The following is a 26,741-nucleotide window of genomic DNA, read 5'->3' as shown; positions in this document are numbered from 1 at the left end:
CCAGTATGTGGCGGTATGATTAGTATTAGAATAGCCTTCTGGGATCAAGATATTCGGCTGTTTTGTATAGGTGTCAAGTATGTGGCGGTATGATTAGTATTAGAATAGCCTTTTGGGATCAGGATATTTGGTTATTATGTGGAGAAGTTGACTGGATGGTTTAAGTGAGTTTTATTGTATTAATTTTATACTAAAGTTATGGTAGCCTGAATGTAGGAAGTGAATGTAACATTCACAATTATTTATGCAGTTATTCTTTTAATGTCCTAAAGTTTCAAAACTGTCTGAAAAAATAAGAAGTCTGTTTCAAACGAGAAGTCCATATTAATTAGATTGGAATTTTAATTTCAGACAAAATTCATCCAGATTTCACGCATTAAGATTTACAAGGGGTAAATTCCATCATCATAATTATTTACTGCAATACCAACAGGATAAAATTTATCAGCCTTATTTGTTTATAAGTTGAGCCTATTACTGAAATCTGCGCAGAACCAGATCTGCCATCACATTATGTTCCAGTAGATCTGGTTCTATACAGTTTGTTAGAAGTATAGACTTATGAGTGAGTACATATGACACAGCAGGTTTAGGACATCAGTTTCCACTATTGAACATTTATTTACCTTTTACTTAAAAAAACATAAGCTTATCCCTTGAGTGAGCTGACTTATGCAACAACAAAAAATCAAATAAAAATTTACTTTTAAGAAAAAAAGCAGTGTGTTATTTGTTAACTTGTTTGGTTTGTTTTTTATGACAAAATTTACTCAAAGGTGACTTTAGATATGTTTGTCCCAATGCATATGTTGCACACAGTGAATTAAATTTAGTCATAAGGCAAGATAGGTATGATATTTACCAATGTAAACTGTGATTGTAAGTGAAATTTAAAGGGAATACTTCATTATTTGCTGCTTTTAATGATGAAGGAAATTTTAGATAGTGCTACACACGTAAATGACGAACCTGAAAGAGTTCCAAATACAACGGTAAGAATTTTTATTAGTATGAAGATACTAATTCTTAAATTATTTCAGCATTTAATTTGATCTGTTGAATGAATTTAGAATTGAAATTTATATTTTACAGCTTTCATAAAGTCATGAAACTTGAAAATTGATTACACACTACATGGCCGGCGGCATTGTATCGAAGGCTAATTCATGTATTATGTGTGAAATTGATTTTCAGGCTTCATTACCTAATAAATCCTGTTAAACATGAAATTTTTAGCTCTTTAACAACAGTTATTTATAGAAGTAATAATAAAATCTCAAGAAATAAATAATGGAACTATATTTTTAACCATTGTTTATATATATTGTCAAAGCACACAAAAGAGTGTATGAATAGATATAGAAGTTCCCTTCTGCTGTTATGAACAAATAACATCTAGTTTTCTACATCAAATAATACAGCTAATTTATCTGGCAATAAAATTAAGTAATAATGAGTGTACAGGTTCAGAGCTGAGTGTTGTTCTGTATTGGATGATGCCATATAGTATTAGCATTTAATGACATCTCGCTTCAATAACGGCTATATCTTGCCAGTTATAAAGTAAAGTTCTAAAACTATGAAAGTCAAGAATTGCAAACACTTAAGGAAGATAAACCCTTCCAAATAAATGTAAACATGAAGTACAGCAAAATAAAATATCAAATGTAAAGACTTTAAACTTCTGTAAAAAGTATAATAAATAAAAGATAATGGTACAGGTAAAATCCTGAAAAATATATGGTCAGAATTTTTAATGTAAACCTCATTACCTCAAAAGTCAAAGATCAAAGATAATCAGTGCTACCTCATCATGGTTTCTTCGTTTGTGTTAACATCAAAATATCTCCACCTCACAGGGTGGAAGCACTCAATTAGACAATGAAGACTAAATGCACAAGCAGGTATTTAGCTTGATTATTAAAACTACTTTAGTAATCATGAAAAAAATATATAGATCAGTTGGAAAATGGAAAAATAATTAGGTATATCGACATTAAAGTGAACAATATTGTACACAGCATAAAGTTATCATTAGGTTACAGTTTTGTATTATTGTTTTGTAACTGTTATTATAAAGAATCAAAAGTTAACAAGTATTCCACAAATTTTACACGGGGATTTTTTTTCTTCTTCTTCTTATTGCTGGAATAAATCAAAGCTTATCAGTTAGTCATACAGTCACCTGCAGTAAATTTTCAGGTTTCTGAATATTTATGTGACACAGTCTACAGCAACTAATAATGTGGGATATACCTAACTGTAAGATAAACTTTAAATTTAATTTTGAGTGTCCTCCAGTATTGAGGAAATATTGGTTGTCAGATAAATGAAGACTTGAGTTGTGAGATCTGACACTACATTTCCAAATTTAATCAATTTTTTCCAAACAGAATTTACAAGATGTTTATGCACCTAATCCACAGCAGTGTTAGAGAGCTGAAAAGTAGAAAATACCAAGTGAGATCATATTAGAATTTTATTATTGTGATCTAATAGAAGAGATGTATTCATGTATATTTTTTACCTTGACCTTGACCTTGACTGATATATCTTGAATGCCTCTGCAGCTGGAATTTATCATTGAACTTCCTGATAAACTGGAGGTAAGTTTGGTCGCCTTGTTTTAACATTGCATTGCATTTATTTGCAGCTGGCCAATATTGAATTAATATGAGAGTGTATAATCTGCAGGGATGATTTGTAATAATTGGTAATAATTAATTGCATTGCATTAATGCTTTTTATTGTATTTGTCATTTGTATTTGGACTGCTGTGTTAATGTGTCATTTATTTATCTTTTACTACATTTAATGCTTTTCATTATATTGGTTCATTTATGTTTGAGCTGCAGTTAATGGCTGATATATTCATTAATCTTGAGTATGTTAGGGGCCAACCATTTATTTTGGGGGAGCAGTAGGGGCAGTGTCAGGCCTGGGAATTTTTTTTTTTAGAAAAGAAATTCCAGCCCCCAGTTGCTTTGAAAAAATATTCTTGCTCTGAATTATAGAAAATAAAAACTAATTACTTCCATTAAACTAGTTTAAGAGAATAAATTATCTTGAGGCAATTGAAAAATATCCTGGTCAGAAATGTAATCCTTGGCTCCCCCGACCACAAAAATTAAAATGGTTGGTCCCAAAAACCATTATTGAGTATTGTAGTATATTGCACTTTAGGATACTGTTTGGAAACTGTACAAAGTGCAAGGTGATATTAAGGAGTGAACAAGAAGTCCAAGTTTCAAATAATTTCTGTTGAATGTCTATACATGAACAATTAGGAAACATTTTTGGGGACAAGTCCAAGCTACATTAGATAGACCCTGTTTAATCTGCATGTTCTCACTCAAGCCACATTGGTGGTTAGGATTGGGTGATAGCAGCAAATTTACACTGTTAAATTGGACATCCCACCTGCAAACTTATCTCCACATTGCCCAATGAATGTCAAGGTAATCTGTTAACTTTCGTTATTATTAAAGAATTTAAAAGCTAAATGTACTTCAAAAATAGCGATATTTGCTTTTTTTTATTTTACATTTGTTCATGAAAGACTTCTGGTTCCACATTTGCCATTTTGGGTCATTGCTATGCAGTCAGCAGGATATAACATGTACTTCATCTATTTTCTCGATGGACCAGCTTTCCAAAATCTTTTTCTAGGTTTTAGAATAAAGGGTGAAAAGAAAAATCTTAAGTGAAACAAATGAAGTCTAAGGTGAAATTTTTGTTTGAATGTATACCATACACAGAAATAGTACTATTTACAGAAATACTGCAAAAACTGGTTCACTGGGTATGTACCCCATGCTGGCAAGATCAATACCACAGCAACAATAACCCATTGGGTATGTACCCCATGCTGGTGCGATCAATACCACAGCAACAATAACCCATTGTCTCATGACATGGCTCTATATCTGCTTTGCTTTCATTTTTCAGCTGTGGTTTGTGACGATGCAGTAAAACCACACACTCTTTGTCCCAATATATTTTTTAAGTTAAAGTAATGGATATAATTGATTAATTTTGTCAAGAATCCTTTTTTTTCAACCTAGGTCTCTTTGGGGCTGAAATTTAAAAAAATATTCCAGATCCCCTTTCCCATTAAATAATCTGTCCCTAATATATGGGCAAACATGTATATGACTGCATTGTTTTGTCATGGTATATGTACATCTTTTGATCTAGACACTGAAATAAATCATGAAAACCCTAGCTTTTACATATTAACTACATTCAGTTTCAACCTAATTTATGGTTTAGTTCATGTGTCTATAAGGCTATGTGAGCTTATCGTATGGCCCTGCATACATCCATGACCGCTCTGGTGGCCTAGTGGTTAGGGCGTCCGCCTCAGATGCGGGAGGTCGTGGGTTCAATCCCCGGCCGAGTCATACCAAAGACTTACAAAAATGGTACTAACAGCTGCCTCGCTTGTCGCTCAGCATTACGAGGTTAGTGTTAGGACTGGTCGGCCTGGTATCAGGATAATGTGACTGGGTGGGACATCATGCTACATGTCTGTGGCATGATGCCCCAGTGCTAGACATCACTGTAAACTGTCACACTGCAGACATCATAGCGATATGACTGAAACATTGTTAAATCGAAATCACATCACATCACACATGCATACATCTATGCCCCTCATAGTTAATACTACTTTTTCAGAATATATTACTGTACTGCCCATAAGGGGGGTTTTGACCACGGGATCATCAAAATGTTACTCATCTCCCTGCACATATACATTAGGATATTGACTGGATCCCTCTTCTTCTCTAATCATCAGGTAAAACATCCAGATTATATAACATGGTTCAGATGTGCTTCACAGTCTGACATGATCGATTATAATGTGACATCTGCCACCTGTTATCTTATGATGTCAGCCATTTATTCCATCTCTACAAGGAGAGAATTTATGCCATCTCTACAAGGAGAGATATTTTACTACATGTATTTTGCAAAATCTTCCCATTCTGTAGAAAAGCCATTTCAGAGAAAAAGATCTTAACTGAGTGTGATGCACTTATGAAAACATATGGATTTTCTCTGCCTTTTACTACCAAATTGACATCATATTATCCACTCAAAGGGAGGTAACCCACTGTGAGGAGTATGGCATTTATTATTGGTCATGCATCATTCATCTGTCAACAACTATTTAGTTGTCCTTCAAGCAGTTTGAAATTTGTCCCTTATTCCTTGTTGTAATTAATTATATTATTTAAATATTTATATTGCATAATTTTTAAAAGAAATGCAGAACATGTTATAATGCTATGTAGTATTAACCCTGACTAGACTGACGTAACCTATGGTAGCCCAAAACCATCATTCTGTTAACCCCTTGACCTGGGCAATACTCCTTGACTTGGGCTATAGCCCTTGACTCAGGCACTAGACTAACTAGATCCTGACTCTGAATATGGGCAATAATTCATGCATAGATGTTCACTCCCATTTTGTAGGGTAATGGCACTTACAAAGCTACATAACATGTATACATCTTCATGGCAAGTGAACAATATAACCTATAAATTTTGTTTATTTACAAACCTAAGCTTAAAATTTGTTCACATTAAGATTTCATTAGAGCCAGTTTGTTTTGGGTTGGGTTTCTTTTATTTGTTTTCATTTTTACTTGATCAGATTTGTAAAGTGTTGTATCTCTTTGGTTCAGATTGGTTGTTGTTGTTGTTCTAGGGTTTTACACCATTTTTAAGCACAAGATAGGCTATACATGGTGGCCAGTATAACTGGTGGAGGAAGAACCCTGGAAAACCCAGGGAAGAACCACCGACCCACAAGAAGCTACTGGCAGGCTTTCCCACGTACCCACACTAGCCAAGCCTTGGACTCAAACCCACACAGACAGAGGTGAGATGGCAGTGATCCGGAACGGTGAGCGCTTTAGACCACTCGGCCACTCGGGGCCCCGGTTCAGATTGGAGCAAAATTATTAAATGCAGAGTCCAAAGGAGTCAGATTATTATCAGATTTTATAAAATCAATTGTTTTCAGAGCTAATGGTCCATGAATGCTTCAGAATACAAATTCTTTTAGCTTGCTACCACTCCAGAACCCATATTTTCTGTTCAAGTAAAGTCACATTTAGCTGAAAACTTAAGTTAATAATAATAATAATAATAATAATAATAATAATAATAATAATAATAATGAGGACTTTGTATAGCACCTAATCTTTAGAAGCTCTAAGTGCTTTACAACATTAGACAACACCTATAACATAAAAAAACATATATAATGATATTATTACAAAATAAAACACCATGAAATTAAAAAACATTAAAAAAATTTAAAAAACATGCTGAAAATATTTAGGGTAATACTAGATGTAATTTCTCTTTATGGACCACTCAGATGGCTTAGTGGTTAGAGTTTCCACCTCCGATGCAGGAGGATTTAGGTTCGAACCCTGGCTGAGTCATACCAAAGACTTATAAAAATGGTACTAACAGCTGCCTCGCTAGGCGCTCAGCATTAAGAGGTTAGTGTTAGGACTGGTCTGTCTGATGTCAGGATAATGTGACTGGGTGGGACGTCATGCTGCATGTCTGCGGTATGATACCCCAGTGCTAGACATCACTATAAACTGACACACTGCAGACATCATAGCGATATGACTGAAAAATTGTCAAAGCTACGTTAAGAATCTGAACCACACACACGTCACACACACGCACACACTTCTTTTTATGATTTTTAAAGAGTTATGGCCCTTTATTACTTTAAATCCTTCCATGTGTATCTGCTTGGCTTGTAAACAATGTAACCTCTGCAAATATGATAAGATTTTAGCTATAATTACCACACATATATGGCTTGTAAACAATGTAACCCTCAGCAAATATGATAAAATCTTAGCTATAATTACCACACATGTATGGCTTGTAAACAATGTAACCCTCTGCAAATATGATAAAATCTTAGCTATAATTACCACACATGTATGGCTTGTAAACAATGTAACCCTCTGCAAATATGATAAAATCTTAGCTATAATTACCACACATGTATGGCTTGTAAACAATGTAACCCTCAGCAAATATGATAAAATCTTAGCTATAATTACCACACATGTATATACAGACTAACAGTTAGGAAATCAGGAATGAAGTTATTATTAAGCAGAAATATTTCTAGAGTAATTTGAAATGGGGACCTAGTACCATCATTTTACAAAAGAATTAAAACAATTGGAATAAAGTTTCCAGGAATATATATTGGTAAAATTAGGATTTCTGCACTATTTTGATTTTTTTCTTCTTGGACAGCTGCCATTTCTCAGGCTCGAAGGATACTTTTTTAAAAAATCACTGGTATGAGACTATTGTTTCTTGCTTATGGCAGTTTAGTGTTCATGCCAGTAAGCTGTACTCCTATGAGGGATTCCAAAATTCATTTAATCCACATCATAGAATGTCATTACATATAATCTTTCAGAATATTTTACAATAATGGTTATCTTATTAATCATATGGGTTTATTTTACCAGCTTGTTAAAACTGACAAGATAATTGGTCCATAGAATATACCAACTTGTTGAAATTGACAGATTTGGTTCTCAGAACATGCCGACTTGTTCAAATTTATGAGATTAGTCCATAGAAGATGCCAACTTGTTGAAATTGACAGGTTTGGTTAGCAGAACATGCCGACTTGTTGAAATTGACAGGATTAGTTCATGTAATATACTAGCTTGTTGAAATTGACAGGTTTGATTCACAGAACATACCAGTTTGTTGAAATTGACAGGATTGGTCCATAGAACATACCAAAATGTTGAAATTGACAGAATTGGTCCATAGGATATACACCAGCTTCTTGAAATTGACAGGATTGGTCCAAAGAACATACCAACTTGTTGAAATTGACAGGATTGGTCCAAAGAACATACCAGCTTGTTGAAATTGACAGGATTAGTCCAAAGAACATACCAACTTGTTGAAATTGACAGGATTGGTCCAAAGAACATACCAACTTGTTGAAATTGACAGGATTGGTCAAAGAACATACCAACTTGTTGAAATTGACAGGATTGGTCCAAAGAACATACCAACTTGTTGAAATTGACAGGATTAAGACCTGCATAGAAATGAGCATAAGATTCACAGGTCCTGTGTCAATGCTGAGCACACTTCACTGAAAAATCCAATACTATTTCTGCCACAGGATTATTATGTTTGCACATCACCATATTTCAGTACCACATATCACTTTTGTATCAGAACCAGTATAGATCTAACTCTTACCAATATGGTAGTGACCACCAACCCCATCTTACCATTACAGCCACACTGGCTATAAATATGACATGCCTGACTGTACCAGCATGTTTGCACCCCTGATCATAGCTGCAGTTATTTCAGAATTGAACGGTACAGTTGCTTTGACAATGGTTGATTATACAGGATATATGTAAAGTCTAGAACCAGTCTTAATTAATTATGTCCCTTAGTATCTTTTACAGAATCTCACAGAAACTACTTTTTGTCTACAATTTGGACACAATTTAACCCAAAAAGAAATATTTAGATAGAACATTTCTTCAGAATCTGTCTTTACTGATATTTCATGGTAAGTTTGATCCAGTTACTAGGAAGGTTCACTATGGTAGTGGCATCATTACCATATACAACAGCTGATATAGTGGCATCCTTACTTTATAAAACATCTGATATAGTGGCATCATTACCATATAAAACACCTGATATTGTGGCATCATTGCCATATAAAACACATTTAGTGGCATCATTACCATATAAAACACCCAATATGCCAATCTTTAAATCAAACAGTTAAACTGTTCTGCACAGTAATATGTAATGTTTGGTGGCATCATATGCAGGTAGGTTTGAAAAATATGGAAAAGTGGACAAAAAAGCTGGAGAACTCAAATTATAAGAAAAGAATGATTGGTTTTGGTTTTGGGTATGTGATGGCATATAAACACTTTTATGGTTTTGTTGTGTCAAGTCAAGTAAAGTGCCTTGGCCAAAGCTGATCTGAACTTTTAAAACACATGTTCTAAATTCATGCCTCAAAATCATCTATCCTTTATGTAATTTCAAGAAATATTTCAAGATGCGTTAATTGCATATTGGTACTTTTTATTCTTATCCTTTTTAAATAAAAAGTTCAATAAAAAATATGAAATGTTAACTGTATAAACTCTTTTGATATAATGTATAAATTGTTCATATCACTCACCCAGGAGTGAGGGAGATTGGACAAGACTCACAGCAAAGCTTTAAGGTATTTACATTGTCCAGACATAAGAATTTACATGTACATGTACCAGACATAAAAATCAGTGCTATACATATTAGGGGGGAAAAATAAATGTTAGATCACATTCATGACTGTGACAAAGTGAGCCAATTCAAGTTTCTCCTGACTCACGGGGTAGATTTGGTACCACTTAATGGCTTTATTGTTGATCAAGGCCATTTTGCCATTATTCTGTTCCCTAGAGTAATCTGTCTGTTAAATGGCAGAGAAACAAACAAAATACCCAGTACACTTGTGTTTCCTTTTATCGCTAAGTGTGTGGTTTTGTGCTGCTTACCTAGACAGAACTATGTTATTGTTATAACTATGAATCAGTTTGTAGCAAGAGGGAAAACTTGACATGTTTAACATAAATCTACTAATAAATGACTGGATGTAGGAAGAGGTGAGTTGTTAAAAGCATAATTTATGTGTCTTTGGTTTTAAAACATGTTTCATCTGAAATGTGAACCTGTCCAAAGGTTTCCAAAAGCAGGCTCTTTTTATATTTGTTAACTTTAAGATCTCACAGCTAAATTGTATTTTTTTTATTTATTGAGATTTACAAAACCTATAACGTTTTCAGGAGTGATTTAATGCTGGTGAAAGGTAATTACCATGCTTTTTATTGAATTCCAAATTGAAGAAAATTGCTATCAAACATTCATTGAAAATGTGTTTTATGTGAAGATAAATGTACTCAGACTATTAGCGATTTCTCTGTACACATCTCAGACTATTAGCAATTTCTCTGTACACATGCTGTCTTTTCATATGTCACATATAAGACTTATATATGACATATCAGCTTATTAAGTTTCAACACTAGAATCAGCGAAGGAAAATCCACAACTATTTTGAATGGAAAACTATTTTTTTAAATATTCTTTCTTGTTTTTTTTTGCCTTTCTCTTGGCTAGAATGTATTCATTAATTGGGCCACAGTATTTCTGTCATGTGAAGATCCAGGGGCAGGCTAATAAAATTTGTCAAAAAGTGGAACTTACTATTAAAGAAAGATAATGGCTGTAAATAGTTACTATATTTTTTTAATGGCCCCAGAGCTGAGCTCAATATCAAGACTTTGGTTGGATAAATATTAAATAAACAAATATGTACTTGTTTAATGTTTGTCCTGTCTGTGTTAGACAACAACAAAAAAGTATCATGATAATGTTTTATGGCCACGAAACCTACGTCATGGCAGTGTTCACAGCAAGAAATAGTTTTCTGCAGAATCCATTTTGTACAATGATAATGTTGAAGATCATCTGTTGAATGGATCCTCTATGACACTTTTTCCCATTTTGTACAATGATAATGTTGAAGATCATCTGTTGAATGGATCCTCTATGACACTTTTTCCCATTTTGTACAATGATAATGTTGAAGATCATCTGTTGAATGGATCCTCTGTAACACTTTTTCCCATTTTGTACAATGATAATGTTGAAGATCATCTATTGAATGGATCCTCTATGACACTTTTTTCCATTTTGTACAATGATAATGTTGAAGATCATCAGTTGAATGGATTCTCTATGACACTTTTTCCCATTTTGTACAATGATAATGTTGAAGATCATCTGTTGAATGGATCCTCTATGACACTTATTCCCATTTTGTACAATGATAATGTTGAAGATCATCTGTTGAATGGATCCTCTATAACATTTTTTCCCATTTTGTACAATGATAATGTTGAAGATCATCTACTGAATGGATCCTCTATGACACTTTTTTCCATTTTGTACAATGATAATGTTGAAGATCATCTGTTGAATGGATTCTCTATGACACTTTTTCCCATTTTGTACAATGATAATGTTGAAGATCATCTGTTGAATGGATCCTCTATGAGACTTATTCCCATTTTGTACAATGGTAATGTTGAAGATCATCTGTTGAATGGATCCTCTATAACACTTTTTTCCATTTTGTACAACGATAATGTTGAAGATCATCTGTTGAATGGATCCTCTATGACACTTTTTTCCATTTTGTACAATGATAGTGTTGAAGATCATCTGTTGAATGGAGGGGCCCCGAGTGGCCGATTGGTCTAAAGTGCTTTCCGTTACGGGTCAATGCCATCTCACCTCTGTCTGCGTGGGTTTGGGTCTAGGATTCGGCTAACATGGGTATGTGAGAAAGCTTGCCAGTAGCTTCTCGTGGGTTGGTGGTTCTTCCTGGGTTCTTCCTCCACCATTAATACTGGCCGCCATGCATAGCCTATCGTGTGCTGAAATATGGTGTTAAACCCCACAACCACAACAACAACTGTTGAATGGATCCTCTATGACACTTTTTCCTATTTTGTACAATGATAGTGTTGAATCATCTGTTGAATGGATCCTCTGTGACACTCTTTCCCATTTTGTACAATGATAATGTTGAAGATCATCTGTTGAATGGATCCTCTATGACACTTTTTCCCATTTTGTACATGATAATGTTGAAGATCATCTGTTGAATGGATCCTCTATGACACTTTTTCCCATTTTGCTTCCCTTGTAAAATGACTTTTACACATCACAGAGGATTTCTTGTACAGACAACAAAATTTTGATCATGTAAATGTTATGAAAAAAACAAAAAGCAACTTGAAAGATTTTTATAATTTTTGTGCATTTCAAAGAATTTGTGTCCACGTTTTCACATATTCATTATCCAGGTATCGTTGACAATGTCAGGAAAGAAAACAATTTCTGCCTCTTCATATATTTGATTTGATTCATCATGAAACTATTTCATTTCATTCTATCATATTCTGACATTTTTTAAGCCAGTGTCTCTGTCTGTCTGTCTCTCTCTCTCTCATATTATTATTGTACAGGTTAGAATATTTTAACTCATACTATACTAAGATTCAAAACCAGGTCCACAGGTTATGTCATCCGTCACCTTGCCTGTAAGGACCAACCCCTACCGTGGATGATACATCACCAAAAATGATGTCACAAAGTCGGTGGTATAGGCATTCATGCATAGTCACACCTGTATGTTTCATTTATCTGGATGCCTAGGTGTATAAAAGACATTGTTTTTTATATGGCTATTGTACTTGTGCATGTGCAAAAGGGTAAAAGTTGGAATGGTTATTGTTGCTTTATTGGACCCATCATCTTCTTGTGTTGACCATTTTTTACTCCAAATCTGAAACTTATCCTACTTCATGCAAAAGTTCACCTGTTTATGTGCAGATTGGGCCCATCGGCTTTAGATCCCAGGCCAAAAAGTCTAAAATATGGACATAAACTCCAGTTCCAAAAACTGGTCATTTTTGGCCTTGAAAAAAAAACCTGGTCATAAAAATTAGGTTTTTCCCCCAGTATTTTGTAATGCAAGTACAGTCAACTCCACTTATATGAATAGCTTCGGGACCGGACCCAAGCTATGCATATGAACGGAGTATGCATTTAAGTGGAATTCATATATATTAACAATGAGAAATGGGACCATACTTTCGCTATGCACTTAAGTGATCTATGCAATTAAGTGATATGCATTTAAGTGGAGCCAACTGTAGAAAGTCTACATTATTTGGTATCATTGTAGAGTTACATCTGTCTACATTCCTGTAATACCACCAACTTTGGTTTATCTAAGATGATGTTGATGTTAAAGAACTGTGAATTAGGATATAATCTCATGGCATTTAAATGAGTTAATTATTAGTTTCCTTCCTCATTTCAAATTCCCAAAGGCTTGGACCAATCATGCATATAATCTTTTCAGAACTTACTTCAGACAAATGCCTTGAGTGAAATTTTTACTAGTCTCACCAAGAATTTCACTTGACTGCAAGATTTGTTAGGTGATTGGTTAGGTAGCACTTTCAATACATTATTGCTATATCATGCCAAGGATATCGAAGCTAAGTGCTTTTCTCTAGGACAACCAAGACAGACAACGTCTGTACTGGACTGGATGGGTATCGAACCTGTGATCCTATGATTATGAGTCCAACACTCAACCAAATGAACTACTGTGGCTTCCCTAACTAAGCGGTTTCATCAGCATAGCATTATATCTAGGTTCAGTTCTCTGGAGATATTATTGGCATAATCATTGTTTTAGACGTTACTTTTAAAATTCATCATGTCTCACAGGCCTGAAGAATGGAACAAGTATAGAAATTAAAAGTACTAAACTAACATTTAAAACTCAAGGTGGTTATTCATGTTTATTTATAAAAAGGCATATTTCAGTTGCAGAAATAATACAATTGGCTGAAAAATTTTATTATTGCTGAAGTGGGGTAAGAGGCATTATCCAGTGGTGAAATGTCTGATTGAGGTTTCAGATTCATAAATTATAAACTTTCATCAATATAGATTACCTTGTGATAATTAAGAAATGATATAGTTTTCCCCCAATATAACACTATTTATAGGAGCCATTCATAAATTAAAGTCTTTCATGAATATAGAATATGTTTTGATAGTTTAGAAGCAATATAGTTTTCCCTCATTATAACACTTTATGGGAGCCATGAAAGTAAACTTAGTTATAAATGCAAGAGCCATACACTGAGGGGTATTATAAGCAGAATATGTTTTGTAAGTACATTGGAACACAACAGAGTATTTAATCATGTGAAGTCAAATTATAATTGATTTTAATGAGCCAAGAATTAAAGTGAAATAAATAGCAATGATTTAACAACAAAATGTTAATGGGATCCATGACTATACCTGTATTATAAGATGGGAAGGAGTATAGTGAGGACTTTATAATAAGGTAACAAAGGACTTGATATATATCGAATCCAGTAAGTGTTCAATATTGTACTTTATACGGACTCCAAAAAGTGCTGAATATTTTTGCTTAATATATATGGCCTCCCATAGGTGTTGAATATTTTACTTAATATATATGGACTCCCATAGGTGTTGAATATTGTATTTGATATGGAATCCTATAAGTGTTGAAGATTTCTACTTAATATATATATATATATATATATATATATATATATATATATATATATATATATATATATATATATATATATATATATATATATATATATATATATATATATATATATAATGATTCTAACAAGTGTTAAATATTGTACATTATTTGGACTCTAACAAAAGTGTTATATATTTCTACTTAATATATGTGGACTCCATAAGTGTTGAATATTGTACTTAATATATATGGACTCCCATAAGTGTTCAATATTGCACTTAATATATAAATGTGGACTCCCATAAGTGTTCAGTATTGTACTTAATATAAAAAGGACTCCCATAAGTGTTGAATATTGTGCTCAATTTGTATAGACTCCAGTAAGTGTTTAATATTGTACTTAATATATATGGACTCCAATAAGTGTTCAATATTGCATTTAATATATATGGACTCCAATAAATGTTGAATGTTTTACTAAATATAAAAAGGACTCCTATAAGTGTTGGATATTGTACTTAATATATATGGACTCCCATAATTGGTAAATATTGTGCTCAATATTTGAAGACTCTAATAAGTGTTCAGTATTTTACTTAATATATATGGACTCCAGTAAATGTTGAATATTGTCTTTAATATATATGGACTTCCATAAGTGTTCACTATTGTAGTTAGTATATATGGATTCCATTAAGAGTTGAATATTGTCTTTAATATATATGGACTCCAATAAGAGTTGAATATTGTCTTTAATATATATGGACTCCCATAAGTGTTCAATATTGTAGTTAGTATATATGGATTCCATTAAGAGTTGAATATTGTACTTAATATATATGGACTCCAATAAGTGTTGAATATTGTCTTTAATATATATGGACTCCCATAAGTGTTCAATATTGTAGTTAGTATATATGGATTCCATTAAGAGTTGAATATTGTACTTAATATATATGGACTCCAATAAGTGTTGAATATTGTCTTTAATATATATGGACTCCCATAAGTGTTCATTATTGTAGTTAGTATATATGGATTTCATTAAGAGTTGAATATTGTAGTTAGTATATATGGATTCCATTAAGAGTTGAATATTGTCTTTAATATATATGGACTCCAATAAGTGTTGAATATTGTCTTTAATATATATGGACTTCAGTAAGTGTTGAATATTGTACTTAATATATATGGACTCCAATAAGTGTAGAATATTGTACTTAATATATATGGACTCAATAAGTGTTGAATATTGTACTTAATATATATGGACTCCAATAAGTGTTGAATATCGTCTTTAATATATATGGACTCCAATAAGTGTTGAATATGGTCTTTAATATATATGGACTCCAATAAGTGTTGAATATTGTCTTTAATATATATGGACTCCAATAAGTGTTGAATATTGTCTTTAATATATATGGACTCCAATAAGTGTTGAATATTGTCTTTAATATATATGGACTCCAATAAGTGTTGAATATTGTCTTTAATATATATGGACTCCAATAAGTGTTGAATATTGTCTTTAATATATATGGACTCCAATAAGTGTTGAATATTGTCTTTAATATATATGGACGCCAATAAGTGTTGAATATTGTACTTAATATATAAGGACTCCAATAAAAGTTGAATATTGTACTTAATATATATAGATTCCAATAAGTGTTGAATATTGTAGTTTTTTTTTGTTATTTCAGGATCTTCAGGCAGCATTTGAGGAAGCCATGCAGCGGTATTGCAGTCTGCCAGGGTATGTGACTATATTGTTTCTATATCTTCACAGTTACAGTATATTTTGTCATCTAAATGACGGTTACATTTCACTTTGTGCTGTCTAGCTTGTAAAGTATAACATTTCTTCCTAAATACTAGAAAATAAGTACTTAGGAACAGATACAAAATGATACAACCGTCATGAAGTCGCTTGTTTTTTTATATTCTTCAGCAGTATAATTTAGTTAATTGTTGTTGTGGGAAGTTTTCAATTAACCATTAGAGTGTTTGCATTGGATGCTGGAGTCATGGGTTCAAACCATGGCCAAGTCATGCCAAAGACTCCATGTTAAGAGGTTAGTGTTAGGACTGGTAGGCCTGGTGTCACAATATTGCGACTCTGTGGGACACCATGCTACATGTCTGTGGCATGATGCCCCAGTGTTAGTCACCACTATAAACTGCCACCCTGCAGACATCGTAGCGATATGACTGAAAAATTGTTGAAGCTGCATTAAAAATCCAAATCACCCACACACCCCAAATCAGTTAATAGTTGGAAGACAATTACATCTTTGAGACTGGTGTTTATAGGTTAAGTTGCACAGTATATTGAATGTAAAAATAGCTTGGATGCCACATATCAACTGGTACAACAATTCCTGTAGGACCATGATACTTACTGGATCAAAGAGTGTCAACCCCAGAAAATGCACTTTCACTATATGCTTGCTGTATATACTCACATATAAGTCTAATCCAACAGTGAACTGTATAGATCCATCTGTAGCATGAAGTATTGAAAAATCTGTGTCTATGCCATTAAGAGTTATCAATAAAACAAAGACCATGGAGTCTGATCTACCAGTGCATGATGTGATGGCAGATGAGGATCTATGTTTTTGTTGTCAAACCTGACTTATACATGAGTATATATGGTAACTGCTATAATGCACAGTTCCCTTCAAGTGTAAATTATAACAGAACCTGGCAAAATCCTGGATAGTTCAGTTGCCAGGAATCAAGATTTTTAATGAAAATAAATTCAAAATGATGTTTTTCTTTATATTTTACATAATGTTCTTGACAGATAATGAAAACTTTTGCATGTATTTGCCAGCAAATTCTCAGCTTCCTCACCAGCCAAGAATGGGTTTTCCACCACTGATACACAGTCTGTCACCTAGGATTACAAAATGTAGCAGTAAATTCATATATTTTTTATGTAGCACTGTAAAAGGGTGTTTCATAATGCAAAACTAGATTACTTTGACTTTCTTATATCCAAAGGTTCCTTTGATCTTGTATCTGGAACACTGCATCTTACCTGAGGTCTCCAGTCTTAATTTAGTGTTTTAACAATGCTGATTATACATTGTCATTTTAATTTCAGGACCCCAGCAGACATGTCAGAAAGCAAATTGTATAAGAATGATGGGACAGGTTTTGGGGAGTATTGGCCTGAAAGAGCAATAGAAAGGTTTGTCTATTGTAACAGTATACTGTATGTAAAATTCTGTAATTAATACATTAATTTATTGACCCTTTTGGATTAGCTGAAACTATAATTAATTATTTATTGCCACTGTTAGATTAGAAAAAACTATAATTAATTATTTATTGCCACTGTTTCATTAGCTAAAACTATAATTAATTATTTATTGCCACTGTTTCATTAGCTAAAATTATAATTAATTATTTATTGCCGCTGTTTCATTAGCTAAAATTATAATTAATTATTTATTGCCACTGTTGGATTAGCTAAAACTATAATTAATTATTTATTGCCACTGTTGGATTAGCTTAAACTATAATTAATTATTTATTGCCACTGTTGGATTAGCTAAGACTATAACTAATTGTTTATTGCCACTGTTTCATTAGCTAAAACTATAATTAATTATTTATTGCCACTGTTGGATTAGCTAAAACTATAATTAATTATTTATTGCCACTGTTGGATTAGCTAAAACTATAATTATTTATTGCCACTGTTTCATTAGCTAAAACTATAATTAATTATTTATTGCCACTGTTTCATTAACTAAAACTATAATTAATTATTTATTGCCACTGTTGGATTAGCTAAGACTATAATTATTTATTGCCACTGTTGGACTAGCTAAGACTATAATTAATTGTTTATTGCCACTGTTTCATTAGCTAAACCTATAATTAATTATTTATTGCCACTGTTGGATTAGCTAAAACTATAATTAATTATTTATTGCCACTGTTTCATTAGCTAAAACTATAATTAATTATTTATTGCCACTGTTGGATTAGCTAAGACTATAATTAATTATTTATTGCCACTGTTGGATTAGCTAAAACTATAATTAATTGTTTATTGCCACTGTTTCATTGGCTAAAACTATAATTAATTCTTTATTGCCACTGTTGGATTAGCTAAAACTATAATTAATTATTTATTGCCACTGTTGGATTAGCTAAGACTATAATTAATTGTTTATTGCCACTGTTTCATTAGCTAAAACTATAATTAATTATTTATTGCTACTGTTAGATTAGCTAAAACTATAATTAATTATTTATTGCCACTGTTGGATTAGCTAAAACTATAATTAATTATTTATTGCCACTGTTTCATTAGCTAAAACTATAATTAATTGTTTATTGGCACTGTTGGATTAGCTAGAACTATAATTAATTATTTATTGCCACTGTTAGATTAGCTAAAACTATAATTAATTATTTATTGCCACTGTTTCATTAGCTAAAACTATAATTAATTATTTATTGCCACTGTTTCATTAGCTAAAACTATAATTAATTATTTATTGCCACTGTTTCATTAGCTGAAATTATAATTAATTATTTATTGCCACTGTTTCATTAGCTAAAATTATAATTAATTATTTATTGCCACTGTTGGATTAGCTAAAACTATAATTAATTATTTATTGCCACTGTTTCATTACCTAAAACTATAATTAATTATTTATTGCCACTGTTGGATTAGCTAAAACTATAATTAATTATTTATTGCCACTGTTGGATTAGCTAAGACTATAATTAATTGTTTATTGCCACTGTTTCATTAGCTAAAATTGTAATTAATTATTTATTGCTACTGTTGGATTAGCTAAAACTATAATTAATTATTTATTGCCACTGTTTCATTAGCTAAAACTATAATTAATTATTTATTGCCACTGTTGGATTAGCTAAGACTATAATTAATTGTTTATTGCCACTGTTTCATTAGCTAAAATTGTAATTAATTTTTTATTACTACTGTTGGATTAGCTAAAACTATAATTAATTATTTATTGCCACTGTTTCATTAGCTAAAACTATAATTAATTATTTATTGCCACTGTTGGATTAGCTAAAACTATAATTAATTATTTATTGCCACTGTTTCATTAGCTAAAACTATAATTAATTATTTATTGCCACTGTTGGATTAGCTAAGACTATAATTAATTGTTTATTGCGACTGTTTCATTAGCTAAAACTATAATTAATTATTTATTGCCACTGTTGGATTAGTTAAACTATAATTAATTATTTATTGCCACTGTTTCATTAGCTAAAACTATAATTAATTATTTATTGCCACTGTTGGATTAGCTAAAACTATAATTAATTATTTATTGCCACTGTTTCATTAGCTAAAACTATAATTAATTATTTATTGCCACTGTTGGATTAGCTAAAACTATAATTAATTGTTTATTGCCACTGTTTCATTAACTAAAACTATAATTAATTATTTATTGCCACTGTTTCATTACCTAAAACTATAATTAATTATTTATTGCCACTGTTGGATTAGCTAAAACTATAATTAATTATTTATTGCCACTGTTGGATTAGCTAAGACTATAATTAATTGTTTATTGCCACTGTTTCATTAGCTAAAACTATAATTAATTATTTATTGGCACTGTTTCATTAGCTAAAATTATAATTAATTATTTATTGCCACTGTTGGATTAGCTAAAACTATAATTAATTGTTTATTGCCACTGTTTCATTAGCTAAAACTATAATTAATTATTTATTGCCACTGTTTCATTAGCTAAAACTATTATTAATTGTTTATTGCCACTGTTTCATTAGCTAAAACTATAATTAATTATTTATTGCCACTGTTGGATTAGCTAAAACTATAATTAATTATTTATTGCCACTGTTGGATTAGCTAAGACTATAATTAATTATTTATTGCCACTGTTTCATTAGCTAGAACTATAATTAATTATTTATTGCCACTGTTGGATTAGCTAAGACTATAATTAATTGTTTATTGCCACTGTTTCATTAGCTAAAACTATAATTAATTATTTATTGGCACTGTTTCATTAGCTAAAATTATAATTAATTATTTATTGCCACTGTTGGATTAGCTAAGACTATAATTAATTGTTTATTGCCACTGTTTCATTAGCTAAAACTATAATTAATTATTTATTGGCACTGTTTCATTAGCTAAAATTATAATTAATTATTTATTGCCACTGTTGGATTAGCTAAGACTATAATTAATTGTTTATTGCCACTGTTTCATTAGCTAAAACTATAATTAATTATTTATTGGCACTGTTTCATTAGCTAAAACTATAATTAATTATTTATTGCCACTGTTTCATTAGCTAAAACTATAATTAATTATTTATTGCCACTGTTTCATTAGCTAAAACTATAATTAATTATTTATTGCCACTGTTGGATTAGCTAAGACTATAATTGATTATTTATTGCCACTGTTTCATTAACTAAAACTATAATTAATTATTTATTGCCACTGTTGGATTAGCTAAGACTATAATTAATTGTTTATTGCCACTGTTTCATTAGCTAAAACAATAATTAATTATTTATTGCCACTGTTTCATTAGCTAAAACTATAATTAATTGTTTATTGCCACTGTTGGATTAGCTAAAACTATAATTAATTATTTATTGCCACTGTTTCATTAGCTAAAACTATAATTAATTATTTATTGCCACTGTTGGATTAGCTAAAACTATAATTAATTATTTATTGCCACTGTTTCATTAGCTAAAACTATAATTAATTATTTATTGCCACTGTTGGATTAGCTAAGACTATAATTAATTGTTTATTGCCACTGTTTCATTAGCTAAAACTATAATTATTATTTATTGCCACTGTTTCATTAGCTAAAACTTTAATTAATTATTTATTGCCACTGTTGGATTAGCTAAAACTATAATTAATTATTTATTGCCACTGTTTCATTAGCTAAAACTACAATTAATTATTTATTGCCACTGTTTCATTAGCTAAAACTATAATTATTTATTGCCACTGTTGGATTAGCTAAAACTATAATTAATTATTTATTGCCACTGTTTCATTAGCTAAAACTATAATTAATTATTTATTGCCACTGTTGGATTAGCTAAAACTATAATTAATTATTTATTGCCACTGTTTCATTAGCTAAAACTATAATTAATTATTTTGTTGCCACTGTTTCATTAGCTAAAACTATAATAATTGTTTATTGCCACTGTTTCATTAGCTAAAACTATAATTAATTATTTATTGCCACTGTTGGATTAGCTAAGACTATAATTAATTGTTTATTGCCACTGTTGGATTAGCTAAAACTATAATTAATTATTTATTGCCACTGTTTCATTAGCTAAAACTATAATTAATTATTTATTGCCACTGTTGGATTAGCTAAAACTATAATTACTTATTTATTGCCACTGTTTTCATTAGCTAAAACTATAATTAATTGTTTATTGCCACTGTTTCATTAGCTAAAACCATAATTAATTATTTATTGCCACTGTTTCATTAGCTAAAACTATAATTAATTATTTATTGCCACTGTTGGATTAGCTAAGACTATAATTAATTGTTTATTGCCACTGTTTCATTAGCTAAAACTATAATTAATTATTTATTGCCACTGTTTCATTAGCTAAAATATAATTAATTATTTATTGCCACTGTTTCATTAGCTAAAACTATAATTAATTATTTATTGCCACTGTTGGATTAGCTAAAACTATAATTAATTGTTTATTGCCACTGTTTCATTAGCTAAAACTATAATTATTTATTGGCACTGTTTCATTACCTGAAATTATAATTAATTATTTATTGCCACTGTTGGATTAGCTAGAACTATAATTAATTGTTTATTGCCACTGTTTCATTAGCTAAAACTATAATTAATTATTTATTGCCACTGTTGGATTAGCTAAAACTATAATTAATTATTTATTGCCACTGTTGGATTAGCTAAGACTATAATTAATTGTTTATTGCCACTGTTTCATTAGCTAAAATTGTAATTAATTATTTATTGCTACTGTTGGATTAGCTAAAACTATAATTAATTATTTATTGCCACTGTTTCATTAGCTAAAACTATAATTAATTATTTATTGCCACTGTTGGATTAGCTAAGACTATAATTAATTGTTTATTGCCACTGTTTCATTAGCTAAAATTGTAATTAATTTTTTATTACTACTGTTGGATTAGCTAAAACTATAATTAATTATTTATTGCCACTGTTTCATTAGCTAAAACTATAATTAATTATTTATTGCCACTGTTGGATTAGCTAAAACTATAATTAATTATTTATTGCCACTGTTTCATTAGCTAAAACTATAATTAATTATTTATTGCCACTGTTGGATTAGCTAAGACTATAATTAATTGTTTATTGCGACTGTTTCATTAGCTAAAACTATAATTAATTATTTATTGCCACTGTTGGATTAGTTAAACTATAATTAATTATTTATTGCCACTGTTTCATTAGCTAAAACTATAATTAATTATTTATTGCCACTGTTGGATTAGCTAAAACTATAATTAATTATTTATTGCCACTGTTTCATTAGCTAAAACTATAATTAATTATTTATTGCCACTGTTGGATTAGCTAAAACTATAATTAATTGTTTATTGCCACTGTTTCATTAGCTAAAACTATAATTAATTATTTATTGCCACTGTTTCATTACCTAAAACTATAATTAATTATTTATTGCCACTGTTGGATTAGCTAAAACTATAATTAATTATTTATTGCCACTGTTGGATTAGCTAAGACTATAATTAATTGTTTATTGCCACTGTTTCATTAGCTAGAACTATAATTAATTATTTATTGGCACTGTTTCATTAGCTAAAATTATAATTAATTATTTATTGCCACTGTTGGATTAGCTAAAACTATAATTAATTGTTTATTGCCACTGTTTCATTAGCTAAAACTATAATTAATTATTTATTGCCACTGTTTCATTAGCTAAAACTATTATTAATTGTTTATTGCCACTGTTTCATTAGCTAAAACTATAATTAATTATTTAATGCCACTGTTGGATTAGCTAAAACTATAATTAATTATTTATTGCCACTGTTGGATTAGCTAAGACTATAATTAATTATTTATTGCCACTGTTTCATTAGCTAGAACTATAATTAATTATTTATTGCCACTGTTGGATTAGCTAAGACTATAATTAATTGTTTATTGCCACTGTTTCATTAGCTAAAACTATAATTAATTATTTATTGGCACTGTTTCATTAGCTAAAATTATAATTAATTATTTATTGCCACTGTTGGATTAGCTAAGACTATAATTAATTGTTTATTGCCACTGTTTCATTAGCTAAAACTATAATTAATTATTTATTGGCACTGTTTCATTAGCTAAAATTATAATTAATTATTTATTGCCACTGTTGGATTAGCTAAGACTATAATTAATTGTTTATTGCCACTGTTTCATTAGCTAAAACTATAATTAATTATTTATTGGCACTGTTTCATTAGCTAAAACTATAATTAATTATTTATTGCCACTGTTTCATTAGCTAAAACTATAATTAATTATTTATTGCCACTGTTTCATTAGCTAAAACTATAATTAATTATTTATTGCCACTGTTGGATTAGCTAAGACTATAATTGATTATTTATTGCCACTGTTTCATTAACTAAAACTATAATTAATTATTTATTGCCACTGTTGGATTAGCTAAGACTATAATTAATTGTTTATTGCCACTGTTTCATTAGCTAAAACAATAATTAATTATTTATTGCCACTGTTTCATTAGCTAAAACTATAATTAATTGTTTATTGCCACTGTTGGATTAGCTAAAACTATAATTAATTATTTATTGCCACTGTTTCATTAGCTAAAACTATAATTAATTATTTATTGCCACTGTTGGATTAGCTAAAACTATAATTAATTATTTATTGCCACTGTTTCATTAGCTAAAACTATAATTAATTATTTATTGCCACTGTTGGATTAGCTAAGACTATAATTAATTGTTTATTGCCACTGTTTCATTAGCTAAAACTATAATTATTATTTATTGCCACTGTTTCATTAGCTAAAACTTTAATTAATTATTTATTGCCACTGTTGGATTAGCTAAAACTATAATTAATTATTTATTGCCACTGTTTCATTAGCTAAAACTACAATTAATTATTTATTGCCACTGTTTCATTAGCTAAAACTATAATTATTTATTGCCACTGTTGGATTAGCTAAAACTATAATTAATTATTTATTGCCACTGTTTCATTAGCTAAAACTATAATTAATTATTTATTGCCACTGTTGGATTAGCTAAAACTATAATTAATTATTTATTGCCACTGTTTCATTAGCTAAAACTATAATTAATTATTTTGTTGCCACTGTTTCATTAGCTAAAACTATAATAATTGTTTATTGCCACTGTTTCATTAGCTAAAACTATAATTAATTATTTATTGCCACTGTTGGATTAGCTAAGACTATAATTAATTGTTTATTGCCACTGTTGGATTAGCTAAAACTATAATTAATTATTTATTGCCACTGTTTCATTAGCTAAAACTATAATTAATTATTTATTGCCACTGTTGGATTAGCTAAAACTATAATTAATTATTTATTGCCACTGTTTTCATTAGCTAAAACTATAATTAATTGTTTATTGCCACTGTTTCATTAGCTAAAACCATAATTAATTATTTATTGCCACTGTTTCATTAGCTAAAACTATAATTAATTATTTATTGCCACTGTTGGATTAGCTAAGACTATAATTAATTGTTTATTGCCACTGTTTCATTAGCTAAAACTATAATTAATTATTTATTGCCACTGTTTCATTAGCTAAAATATAATTAATTATTTATTGCCACTGTTTCATTAGCTAAAACTATAATTAATTATTTATTGCCACTGTTGGATTAGCTAAAACTATAATTAATTGTTTATTGCCACTGTTTCATTAGCTAAAACTATAATTATTTATTGGCACTGTTTCATTACCTGAAATTATAATTAATTATTTATTGCCACTGTTGGATTAGCTAGAACTATAATTAATTGTTTATTGCCACTGTTTCATTAGCTAAAACTATAATTAATTATTTATTGCCACTGTTTCATTAGCTGAAACTATAATTAATTGTTTATTGCCACTGTTTCATTAGCTAAAACTATAATTAATTATTTATTGTGACTGTTTCATTAGCTAAAACTATAATTAATTATTTATTGCCACTGTTGGATTAGCTAAAACTATAATTAATTATTTATTGCCACTGTTGGATTAGCTAAAACTATAATTAATTGTTTATTGCCACTGTTTCATTAGCTAAAACTATAATTAATTATTTATTGCCACTGTTTCATTACCTGAAATTATAATTAATTATTTATTGCCACTGTTGGATTAGCTAAAACTATAATTAATTGTTTATTGCCACTGTTTCATTAGCTAAAACTATAATTAATTATTTATTGCCACTGTTTCATTAGCTAAAACTATAATTAATTGTTTATTGCCACTGTTTCATTAGCTAAAACTATAATTAATTATTTATTGCCACTGTTTCATTAGCTAAAACTATAATTAATTGTTTATTGCCACTGTTTCATTAGCTAAAACTATAATTAATTATTTATTGCCACTGTTTCATTAGCTAAAATTATAATTAATTATTTATTGCCACTGTTGGATTAGCTAAAACTATAATTAATTATTTATTGCCACTGTTTCATTAGCTAAAACTATAATTAATTATTTATTGCCACTGTTGGATTAGCTAAGACTATAATTAATTGTTTATTGCCACTGTTTCATTAGCTAAAACTATAATTATTATTTATTGCCACTGTTTCATTAGCTAAAACTATAATTAATTATTTATTGCCACTGTTGGATTAGCTAAAACTATAATTAATTATTTATTGCCACTGTTGGATTAGCTAAAACTATAATTAATTATTTATTGCCACTGTTTCATTAGCTAAAACTATAATTAATTATTTATTGCCACTGTTTCATTAGCTAAAACTATAATTAATTATTTATTGCCACTGTTTCATTAGCTAAAACTATAATTAATTATTTTGTTGCCACTGTTTCATTAGCTAAAACTACAATAATTGTTTATTGCCACTGTTTCATTAGCTAAAACTATAATTAATTATTTATTGCCACTGTTGGATTAGCTAAGACTATAATTAATTATTTATTGCCACTGTTGTATTAGCTAAAACTATAATTAATTATTTATTGCCACTGTTGGATTAGCTAAAACTATAATTAATTATTTATTGCCACTGTTGGATTAGCTAAAAATTAATGTATATAGGTACTCTTATATATGCCATACTAACAATATGAGTACAGTACTCCATCATTATAATGATGTCAATAGGAGTCATTAAATATACCACCTTAAAGTCAGAATATCTTATTATGATGTTTAGGACATAATTTTACCATCACTAACAAA

The 26,741-nt window shown here is 30.0% G+C and overlaps 1 protein-coding gene across 7 annotated transcripts in view; it reads left to right on the top strand.

Moving 5' to 3' along the window:
• Nucleotides 1–26,741, top strand: part of LOC149804163 (uncharacterized) — a 182,664-nt gene that overhangs the window by 144,522 nt on the left and 11,401 nt on the right. For 6 of the 7 annotated variants that reach the window (XM_089954135.1, XM_089954139.1, XM_089954138.1 and 3 more), the window contains 3 exons: nucleotides 2,571–2,606; nucleotides 15,933–15,985; nucleotides 17,342–17,428. In XM_089954135.1, the coding sequence (XP_089810261.1) occupies nucleotides 2,571–2,606; nucleotides 15,933–15,985; nucleotides 17,342–17,428 (176 nt within the window). The remainder of the gene's footprint in view (nucleotides 1–2,570; nucleotides 2,607–15,932; nucleotides 15,986–17,341; nucleotides 17,429–26,741) is intronic. The other variant, XM_089954134.1, reaches the window with a different exon arrangement.

Source organism: Sinohyriopsis cumingii, chromosome 3 (genome assembly GCF_028554795.1).
Source record: "Sinohyriopsis cumingii isolate HCF-2022 chromosome 3, ASM2855479v2, whole genome shotgun sequence".
NCBI lineage: Eukaryota > Metazoa > Mollusca > Bivalvia > Unionida > Unionidae > Sinohyriopsis > Sinohyriopsis cumingii.
This window is presented reverse-complemented; position numbering and strand designations above follow the sequence as displayed.